The sequence below is a fragment of the Balaenoptera acutorostrata genome, chromosome 10, assembly GCF_949987535.1.
Source record: "Balaenoptera acutorostrata chromosome 10, mBalAcu1.1, whole genome shotgun sequence".
Taxonomy (NCBI): domain Eukaryota; kingdom Metazoa; phylum Chordata; class Mammalia; order Artiodactyla; family Balaenopteridae; genus Balaenoptera; species Balaenoptera acutorostrata.
The window spans coordinates 94,779,670-94,791,105 of NC_080073.1; the positions used below are offsets into that span (position 1 = coordinate 94,779,670).

The 11,436-nt window shown below is 49.9% G+C and overlaps 1 protein-coding gene across 1 annotated transcript in view; it reads right to left on the reverse strand.

Annotated features, from left to right (window-relative positions):
- GMPR (guanosine monophosphate reductase) overlaps positions 1-10,783 on the reverse strand; it is a 42,996-nt gene extending 32,213 nt beyond the window's left edge. Inside the window, exons 1-3 of the mRNA XM_007197171.2 lie at positions 10,574-10,783; positions 3,561-3,680; positions 1,267-1,350 (exon numbers count right to left, since the gene is read on the reverse strand). Of these exons, the coding sequence (XP_007197233.1) occupies positions 1,267-1,350; positions 3,561-3,680; positions 10,574-10,660 (291 nt within the window). The 5' untranslated portion in view covers positions 10,661-10,783. The remainder of the gene's footprint in view (positions 1-1,266; positions 1,351-3,560; positions 3,681-10,573) is intronic.
- Positions 10,784-11,436: the final 653 nt, after the last annotated feature.

Consider the following 11,436-nt stretch of genomic DNA (forward strand, 5'->3'; position numbering starts at 1 on the left):
ATTCCCACACCCTTTAGCCCTCACCCTCAAACCTCTCATCCCACAGCCTTAGGCAACCACTAATCTACTTTCTGTCTCTGTCTCTACAGGTTTGCTTATTCTGGACATTTCATGTAAACATAATCATGTACACAGCCTTTTGTGTCTGGCTTTTTCACTTGGTAAAGTGTTTAAGATTCATCCATGTTGTAGCATGAATCAATATTTCATTCCCTTTCACTGCTGAATATTCCATTGTATGGATATACCAGATTTCGTTAATTCATTCATCAGTTGATGGACATGTGGGTTGTTTCCACCTTTTGGCCATCATGAATAATGCTACTGTGAACATTTGTGTACAAGGTTTTGTGTGAACATATAGTTCTGTATCTGTTGGGTCTATACTAGGAACAGAATTGCTAAGTAATATGGGAACTCTTATGTTGAACCTTCTGAGGAACTGCCGAACTGTTTTCCAAAGCAGCTAGCTGCACCATTTTACATTCCCACCAGCAACGTAGGAGGATTTCAATTTCTCCATATCCACGCCAACACTTATTATCTGTCTTTTTTATTAAAGCCATCCTGGAGGGCATACTGTTTATTCCGCTCCATTATATTCAGCTCCAATTATAACAACTTGCTATAATTAGGTGTCTTTTCTGGTCAAAAGGCACGTTTAGAATGGACCCGTTGCCCGGAAGGAAACACTGCCAGTTCCTCTGCAAGTTCTCATGCTAGAACACTTCACTTCTCAAGGGAAAAAAGATATTCCTTGCAGGTAAATCCTAATGTTTTTTAAAAAGAATACAGTACAGGCTTCCTGGGCAAATTCCTGGCAATGATCAATGGCTGGGGGACCACTATTGCCTTCCCCCAGTTTCTCCTTGGGACTCTGTGTGTCTATCTGCTGCCAATTCAAATCCTTTTGACAACCCTAAAGATTTTCTTCCGAGTAGCATGGACATATACACACTACCAAATGTAAAATAGATAGCTAGTGGCCACATAGCACAGGGAGATCAGCTCGGTGCTTTGTGACCACCTAGAGGGGTGAAATAGGGAGGGTGGGAGGGAGACGAAAGAGGGAGGAGATATGGGGATATATGTATATGTAGAGCTGATTCACTTTGTTATAAAACAGAAACTAACACACCACTGTAAAGCAATTATGCTCCAATAAAGATGTTAAAAAAAATAAAATAAATAAAACAAAAATGGAGAAAAAAAAAGATTCTCTTCCCCCTGCAACAAATGTAATTTATAACCAGGGTGGAGCCATACCTGCAGGCATTCTGGGTGATTAGCGACAAAGAGCTTCCAGTCATCCAGGGTGTAATGCTTGTGAATTGCTGTAAGCATGGAGTGCTAGGAAATAAAACAGCACCATTAGGACGAGAAGTCAAGGGAGTTCCACGCCCCCTTCCTCCATATGGCGAGGGTGAACCACCAATACAAAAGCGTCCGGTGTTCCAGCCCTTCATGCTTAATTTGCTTTGAATATGCTCCTAGGAGGCCCAAACAGATGAAAGTGTAACTAGGGAAATCACAAAACCGTGTTTTCCACTCTAATCTGATCAGACAACACAGCATTCAAGATTTAGGAGGCAACGCCAGGAGGCAGGCGGGTGGAATAAGGGAGAATTCTCAGAGCCCTGGGCAGCCCACACTTGACTGAGGCCAAGAGCAGCACAGAGGGCTGGTCCCCTGCTCATCAGCATGGCAGCCTGAAGGCAAAGTTATGCTTAGTCAACCCAAAAGAACCTCAGCTTCTACCTGAAAGCTTTTCTTTGGGTTCACAATCTAAACATTTCCTGCTAAAAGCTAAACCCATCAGGCAGTTGGTATTCTTGAGGGAGGGAAGTACATAAATCATAATCCTAAATCTATGACTATCAACCCAGCAAGCGTTTACCGAATACCTACTTTGTGCAAGCGATTCGCATACATTATTTCATGTACTTCTCAGAACTTTGTATAGCAATAGTAGCTTTGTGGGCAGAGATGGGGCTTAAGAAACTTAAGTTTAAGAAATTTAACAATCCCTTGGCCATAAAGGGGGCAAAGGCCAGAATCAAACTCAAATCTGAATGCAGAACCCAGGCTCCTCCTCCTGTATCAGGGCCTTGCTCCTAATTTCTCTCAGTCCCCTCTCCTAAAATTCTACGACTTTATTAATGCAAGACACTAACTCAGTGTATCTTAGAAATGGCAGATTCGTAGGACCCGCACATGATTAGCTATTTCAGTGCACACTGTCTCATTCATGGGGAGTCTTTCCTGTGCAAATGGGAAGAGCACAGCAACTTCTCCGTTCTTCATGGACTAAGTAATCTGATATGTGAATTCATCAGGGCTATTTATTGCTCCCTGATTCCATGCATTTTTACACAAACACATAATTCATTAGTAGCAACGGCTGATCACAGCAGAGGGAGGAAAAGATAGGGAGCAAAATATACAAATTCCTTTTGCAATTAATTTATTAGCCTCTGGCCCAAAGCTCGTTGGGGGCTAAGGGCGGACAGACGAGGCAACTGAACCTGGACTCAGACAGACCACCCCCCCCACTCCATTTTGTGACTTCATAATTTGTTTGAAAATCTTCCTTCTAATCATGGGCTAATAATGAATCCCAGCACCTCCTGAGGTTAGACACGCTGTCCACAGCAAGAAGCTCTTTCAACTAATTGGATTTATCTTTTCACTTGGCAGGCATTAGCTACGGAAATAGATGCACATACTCTGTGCATCAGAAGCAGACATTTCACGTCTATGATGAATAAATGCACTGAACCTCGGACACAAATGCAGACACAGATGTGTGAGATGACGATTTTGCCCACAAATAACTTTGTTTTTATTTTTCTAAAGCCAGGGCACTAGCTACCCCCTTTACAGGAAATGAGACAGCAGCTGGCTCAAGGGACCCTGAGCTTGTACTAGTATCTGTCGGTGTTAAGTTGGGAGACAAATCCCTTATTCTGGAGTCAGTCTGGGTTTGAAATCTTGGCTCAGTGACTACCTGCCTAAATGCCTAGAGCCAAGTGACCTCTCCTCTCCTTCTCTGCCTCGGTTTCCTCATCTGTATAAGGAACCCACCTGTGTGAGGTGTGACCACATCATACACATTACAATCAGCGCTTGGCACCTAAGTTTTCTCCATAATGATGTAATAAATGCTACAGAACAGACGACGAGGTTCTGTCTTCATTTTAAAGGTGCTGTCACTCTTCTATTAATACAACGCTCATCTAACTGTATAATACGGCACAATGTCCAACTTCTTTTTGTGTCTCTAATTTCCGAAAGGATCACGAGCATTTTCAAGAGAGAAATGGATGCAGATCTAGACCATCTCCCTGAAGGCAAAGTCCAGACTCCATCCACCTTCTGATGGAAGAGAGAAAAAGAAGTGCCTGTAGCAACAATCAGACTCAGAACCAAATAGTTCGGCCACAGCAAATGACCTGAAGTGTCTCACTTTTCTCCTCTTTCCTGTGTCTGAGCAAGTCGAGGGTGGGCTACTGACCACCTGTCCAGTGTGCTTCTCAGAGGGAAAAAGCCCACCGTCCTACCTGTGACATCACCACTGCCATCTCAAACGTCCCCACGGTGTCCATGTTGGCCACAATGATGGGAATCCCCGAGTAGGTCTGCTTCGAGTTCCGAAATGTGAAGGTTCGCTCAAGATCCACCTATTGCAAAAGGGAAAAGAAGTGCTTGGCTCTTTATGTGATTTGGGTAGAACTTCTAGAGTTTGGAGCAAGTGGAAAGGACACAAAGGAAGTGTATGTCCCTCGGTCCCTGGATTCTCTTAGGGGTTGGGCCAGGGGTTCCAAAGGCAGGTGAGTCCCTGAGGAAATGGAGTCATGGGTTGTTATTCAGGTGCAAAAGCTGAACCGGGCTCCTTACAATCCTCAAGCACCAGTACAAGGCACTGCATGTTCTGCCATCAAGCCCAGCCTCCAAATCAAAAGCTCCCTGCTTCAACAGCCTCTCCCATCCCCCTGCCACCTTCTGTCCCCAGCCTGGTTCACCCTAGCCCGAAACACCCACATACAAGTCACCTTTCCCCACTTCCAAGCACTGGAGGGACAGTTCCCCTTCTGGGAAAATCCACTCCACTCTTCCCTGCCAACCGAGGCCCTCCCTTTAATTCTCACCTTCCGAGAGAACCAGGCAATCCAAATTCACCCTGCAGTCAGCTGCAACCCATAAATCCCTTAGCCCTTCAACCTTCTCAGCTATTTTGTGACTATCAGCATCTTTCAAAGAGCCAGGAGGAAGGCCATTGCAGCCACGTCTGTGCACATAACCACTTGCTCCTTTGACTTGCAAACAGCTCCAATTCTACCATAACTCCAACCTCAGGGTATTTATGACTAACTCCAGTGACAGGAATCCAGAACGAGAGCTAGGCCAGGAAGGTGGGCTCAGCAAAAGCAGTGGGTAGGGCCAGGCACTGGCCAAGAGCTAGCAGAATCGAAATCACTTCGACCCAGGGCAGACCCCAGGCCTGTATGCGCACAGATGCAATGCTCATCCTTCCCCTGCTCTGCTCTTATCCCAAGCCCCCCTCCCCACCCCCCGGCAGGCGCCACTTCCCAGGATGGCTTCTGGCTGGGTTTGGGCAATGGGGTCACTGGTGGGACATGGGAAGACAGTGGGGGAGATGGTCCTGGGTGAAGTCAGAGTAGTTCTCCCAGACCCCCCCTCTGCCTTGGCCTGCACGGTCTTGGTTCCAGCTCACAGAGTGATCCCAGGCCTTGGGATCCTCCCCTTTGGGAGTGGGTTGTCTGCTGCCAATCTCTGGGGTCCCTCACTATTCCATCTTGCATCTCAGCTGTGTCACAATGCCTTGTATTAAATTTCCTGTTTTAAATATGCAGCAATGTTCATTTCCTCAACGGGACCCTGAGGGATACAGCCCCTCCTGGAAAGGGGCACTTCCCCAAGGAGAACCGGCAGGACAAACACAGGTGTAAATCTTAAGCTTCTGCAAGAATTTAGACCTACATTAATCCTGGTTGATTGAGGACAGCGGCAGCAATCATTTCCTATCAGTATTTATCTAGAGGCTTCTCCTATTTTGTCACTGGAGGTAACTTTCACCTTGCCATCAACATGTCAAAACGCCAGGGGACACCTCAGGTCCTTTTCACACCTCCTGCTCCTCCACACCCAGAAGGCTTCCTGGGCTGACGAGGTCATAAACATGGCGGCACTGGCCTTAAACAGCAATCGGTGAGGCGAAATGAGATGCTGTCACTGCGGGAGCACTTGTGGAAGGCAGCTCAACCCTTTCCCCACTTCCTTCATTACCATCCTTGGTTCTACTTAAGTGAAGCAAGTTCGATCTGCATCCTGAAAGATAACTGAAGGGATCTATTAATTGCACCCTTCTGGGCTGCTAATGGCGTGCTGACATTTTGGCTTTGCAGGCTTAAAACAATCGGAATTCCTTGGTCTCAAATTACTTATACTCCTTCCAAGAAGCCTGGGGAGGGCTGCTACGCTCTGCACCCAGCTGAGCTCACAGTGGGTTTTTCTTGGCGCTCCAAGACAGTTCTCCATGGAAAAGGTCAGCCTTGGCAATGAACTCTTCCCCTCATTTCTACTCTCCTGCATACGGCGGAATCTATGCGATCCTTAATTCTAGAACGAGAAATAAAATACCTTCCCCGACCTTATCCACGCAGACGGAAGGACACAGACACACACACACCCGAGACGACCAGTTGTTCACGGAGAGAAATATTTTAAATATTCTAGCCACCAGAAACAAAACTTGGCACTTAATCTGCCACAGCTGGTCCATGCACCAAATATAGCACCTCCAAACTCTCTCTGCTAAGCCTGGTTTGAAAGGGCACATAAAGTAATAAGCCACCCCTCCCCCGCCTCAATAATACATGTTTCTGCTGTTTTTTTTTTTAAATTCCTCTACTTATTTATTTATTTATTTATTTATGGCTGTGTTGGGTCTTCGTTTCTGTGCGAGGGCTTTCTCTAGTTGCGGCAAGTGGGGGCCACTCTTCATCGCGGTGCGCGGGCCTCTCACTATCGCAGCCTCTCTTGTTGCGGAGCACAGGCTCCAGACGCGCAGGCTCAGTAGTTGTGGCACATGGGCCTAGTCGCTCTGCGGCATGTGGGATCTTCCCAGACCAGGGCTCAAACCCGTGTTCCCTGCATTGGCAGGCAGATTCTCAACCACTGCACCACCAGGGAAGCTCTCTGCGGTTCTTTAAACATACCTTCGTCATAGTCCTGCAGCCCAACATTTGGGGGCCCCAAAATACAAATAGAGGCCCACCTGCCAAGTTTCTAAACATCTCAACGTTATGAGTAACGTGTAAGAAGCTGCTACACAAATTTTGTTCTATCCTCCTACCTTTACAACACAATTTCATTAATGACCTGGAAAGCACCAGAACATGGTGTCATGGGAGCCAGCCCTGGCCTGTCTCTTCCCACGCACATCCTTCTGGGCACACACGGACACCCCAATCTGCACACTAAGCTCCATGCACACACGTCCATCCCCACAAACAGTGGTCACCTGGCCACTCTCTGAGGTTAGAGGCGAGCATATCGGCAGCAAGGCTGGCCCTTAGGGAACACACCTGGGGAAGAGGCCCCCTGTGCAGGCCTTGGAATCAGCTCGAAATCATTTGGGCAGGAAATCCAGGATCCTGAGTATCTGGAGCATGGCCTAGAGGGAAAGGCCCAGCCCTCAGCTCTGTCCAGTGAGGAGGGGACAGGGGAGCAGAAGTGGAGCCCGGGGCAGGGGCCTCTTTTCCCTAAATCTATGGCTGGTGCTGTTAAAGCAATTCTCTTATTAGATTATTCATTATCTGTCTCACCTGTAGACTGTAAGTCGAAGCGTAGGGGGCAATGCCTTTCATCTCTGTGGTCCTAGTGGCTCAAAAAGGGTGGAATAAATTAATGTCTGGCTAAGGGGTAAGGATGATATTGTTTTGGACCCCAGCCTTTCAGGGCAATGCGTGGTGGGCCCCAGCCCGGCCCTCTGAACATGCTCGGTCCCCTGGAAGTTTCACCATCAGGTGTCAGGATTCAGAGATGCGCGTGCAGCCGCACACTACCAGAGAGCCACGGGGTTCCACAAACGCAAAGGCTCCGGTGGCCAGTGTGTGTGCACACCAGAATCACGGTGGGATGACTCCCAAGATACACATGCTCAGGCCACCCCAAACTTAATAAATCAGAACCTTTGTGTTGGAGACCATATGTGTATTTTGGAGTGTCTCCCTAGGTGATTCTGATGCATTAAGAGCAAGCCTCATCAAACCCTCCAACGTTACAGAGCAAAATTTACAGAAGCTGTTATGGTTTGAACTGTCTCCCCAAAAAGGTACTGAAATACCAACCATCAGTACCTGTGCATGTGACCTTACTTGGAGATAGGGTCTTTGTGGATAATCAAGGTAAGATGAGGTCATTAGGGTGGGCCCCATTCCAGTATGACTGGTGTTCTTATAAAAAGGGGAAATTTGGACAGAGACACACAGAAAGGGAGAATGCTGACTTGAAGAGGAAGGCAGAGATCAGAATGACGCATCTACAAGCCAAGGAACACCAACGTTATGTGTAAACAACCCGAAGGCAGGAGAGAGGCGTGGAAGATTCTTCTCCCTCACAGCCCTCAGAAGGAACTGCGAGACAATAAATTTCTGTTGTGTTAAGTCACTCAGTCTGCAGTACTTTGTTACGGCAGCCCCAGGAAAATAATACAGAGCCCAGGTAATAAAATAACTAGCTCAGAGCTTGGAAGAACCTAGGCCTCCTTTCTCCCAGCCGATATTCTCTCTACTCTGCCATGGTCTCATTCCCCTTGGGCCAGCCTGCCGTCCACTGAAGCTGGACCAGAACTCCCCAGAACTGGTCCATTTCTCACTGGACTACTGGTGAAAAAACGACTATGGAGTCTTAAGGAGACTGATAGCTCGTCAGGTCATGTCTTCTCTGTCCCAGGACAAGTAAGTGGCCAATTCTCCTCCACTGTCTGACTTCCAAAGTTATGGTTGTGTTAAGTTTGTGGTTTTTAAAAAAATCTTCCTAGCTTAAGGGCTAGGGTGGGACACTGGAACAAGAAATGGGTCCCGAGGAAGAAAATGCTCAGGGAGTCAAGGGATGATGTCATCTCCCCAGTGTGTCAAAGAAAGACAAAGTTCTTGCCCAATCGACAAACATGTCACTTCCTCTGAAAAGATTACCCAAATGCTCCCACGCAGCCCTGTGGCCCTTTATTCTTGTGGCCCAAAGCCTTGTGAAGACGTGAGCGTGGGCAATGGATGCACAGTGAGGAGACTGCCGATCTGTTACAACCACAGGAAGGCGATGTGGGCCGCCTCCACCTGTAGCCTTCGCCTCTGGGAGCTGACCTCAAATTCATTTTATGTGACACTTGTGGAAATGCCCTTGCAGGAGCACTAAACTTCTGAGTGGAAGGGCACTCTGCCTTTCTCTCCATTTCCTGCTCACTGCCTGATGATCCAGCAGCAGGCCCAGCTCTTAGCAAAACTGCTGCAGTGATAAATCTTGTCAGTTGTCATAACTCTCCCTTCCCAGCCAGACTCTGCCGGCTCCAGTGTTTTCTCTCCTGGCATCACTCAGATCTGCTCTCTGGTTAGGCTCAAAGTCCGGTCATTTACCATTTAGTTTCAAATTTACACTCAGGTATCCTCCTGCCTGGGGGCATACACTTAGGATTCTATCTGGTCGTACAACGCAAAGTTTTCATCTGCTTACAAGAAATTTCAGGCATCCACAAGCAAACTGAGAAAACCCTGAGAGGGGATTAGAGGTCCACCTAGATCCCTCAACATCACTGAAGCAGGCAGCCAGGTGATAGGGGGTGGCCAGCAGGCAGCTAAACCGTGACGGGAACCAAATGGAAAGGCAACGCCAGTTAACTCAGGTTTCCAGGCCGGGAACTGGCAAACGTGGAAATATGAAAACACTTCTCAAGGACACAGAGATCTCACTGCTATGTGTACATGCAGACTGCAAGGTGTCATGGGAAGCCGGGACATTAACACTTTCAATCAGCCCAAATTACGAAACCAAATGATGCACGACAACATCATACGATTCCCTGGGAAAGAGTAGTTCATTTTATTACATAAATCCTGAGTTTTACCTTCACAAGAGGTTTCCTGCTTCAGAAAATACACATACTATATCCTTGTTTTAAACATATAACTTTTCTTACGATAAGTTTCTCTCTACTAAGTGAATTGTGAATATTTAGACTATTGAGGCCAACAAATTACTAGTCTGCCCAGAATCCCCACATCTCATCTTGGCCTGGACTCAGGTACCAGCTACTGCTTAGACTTCAGGAGGAGACCAAGACCTGCCATCCCAGCTGTTTATTGTTCTAAGCAGCTGCCTCGCTCTTTAGCACCCGAAAGGACACAATAGAGGACAGGAACCGAGTTGAGCAATCCCGGGGGTTTAAGGGTTAATCATTCCTCGCCTCTTCCAGTCCTGGCTCCAGCTGCCAACCCTCCTGCTTGAGAAGGTGAGTTGGGAGGGCCTGGTCATTGGCTAAAGCAGCAGCAGGCTTCCTTAATTCAAACAAGCCCTCAGCTGGCAGCACCAGGCACTGCAGTTAGGAGTCAGGCGGGGGCACCGGCAGGCAGCCCAGGGCCTCGCAAGGAGATTTATTTATGGTCCTGGGAGCGGGGCGGATGAAGCAGTACGCTGGCTCAGCCTCCTGCTGTTTACTTCTGCAGCCCCCGCTTCCAGACCCAGCAGTCTCCTCACCTTCGGCTCCGGCTCTCAGCCCGCCACGCAAAGCCACGGTCACCGGGATACACGACTCCGGGGGGACTCTGTGTGCAACTAGTTTATCCTTCACGGCTTGACCTTCCTCCTGCCCCCCTCCCTGGCTAGCTATGTCCAGTCTGGTCTCCACCTGTTCCTCAGGCTTTGCTCTCATGAAGGCAAGACCAGCAAAAACGCCTCCACCCCTACTCCCGCACCCCAGTGCTCCCAGCTTCCCAAACGCTGGGCTGGACTGAAGCGGTCCAGTAAGTGGGTGCCCTGAGGCACAGGTCCGCAGCCCCACCCCCAGAAATCCACTGAAACGCAGAAAGTAAAGCCTGAACTTTTGCCCCGGCGTCTCCCTGTTTTGCAGACGTTTTTAAAAAATTCCATTGCTGGACCTGTTACTAAAGCAGCCACAGTTCCCCGCACTGAGAGACACTGCCCCAGAATCTCCTCTCCCTTTATACTTCGTCTCTGCTCTGTGTACCACCGCCCCGCCATCCTCTCCAAGTCAGTTGGCCCCTTGGTCTTCGCTCCTCTGGGGTCTAGTTCCATAGTGTGCTTCCCCTCGCCCACCCGACCGGACGGATTTAGACTTTTAGGCCGGAGTCGGACCCCTTAAAGACACCTCCTGTCCTGGCAGGGAACCAGCTGCCTTTCCCCTTCTACAGTGGTGAGGAGGGCAAAGGGGGTCAGCGTCCCTTCCACCTCCAGACACACAGCAAAGCTGGCAAGGCTGGCACATCCCAGCGCCTTGCACCCGCCTCCCCCGCGCCACCCGGGCAAAAGATCCCACCTCGGCTCGGCTCTTGAGGCTGCTTCGCTTGGGTCGGAGCAGGACATCCTTGAAGTCCAGCTTGAGGTCGGCATCTATGCGGGGCATGGCGCCGGCGGCGCGCTCGGACTGGCGCGCCGGGAGCCCGCAGCTCCTCCCTGCGGCACGGGCTGGGGGGCGGGAGCAGCCGGGGCTTGCGGGGGCGTGGGGAAAGGGGGCGGGGCGGCGGGCACGCGGGGCTTGCTGTGCGGCGGCGGGTGCTCGGCCGGGCGCGCACGCCGCGCCCTTAAGGCCTGCGGACACCTGCAGCCGCGCTCGGCCCGCCCCCGCGCCCTGGGGGCTCCGCCCCGGCCCCGCTCCCCCCGCCCGCCGCCCGCCCCCCCCACCCCCCGGCCGGGGCCCCGGGGACGGGGGAGGGGGAGGACCGACGAGTTGGGGACAGAGCAGACAGATGCTACGAAGCCCGCTTGTGTGACATTTTTAACCACCGCCCGCCCCTGTTGACAGCCTTGCTCATCGCGATGACTGAAGTGGCGGGGATTGGGGAGGAGGGGCAATGCACACCGTCTCGTCTGTCACCGACGTCCTCTATAGGGAGACTGGGCATGTGACCGCCTTACCCGAGGAAAAGTCCTCCCCTTGAGAGGCTTCGCTTCTCCTTTCTCTGATTTCAAGACCCGTGCGCCCGTCAGGTGCTGAGTCACACCTCTCCTGTGCCAAAAACTAAGAAATCCCTGGGAAGTTGGATCGAATTAGGAAAAGAAAGTGGGCAGGTGAATCTATTTAGCAGCAGTGGGCTTGTTGAGGCCATTTTTGAATTCCCTTTGGATTTCAGGGGTTGGTTTGTTTGTATAAAAGCGTGATGTCTGTAGTCAGCGCAGATC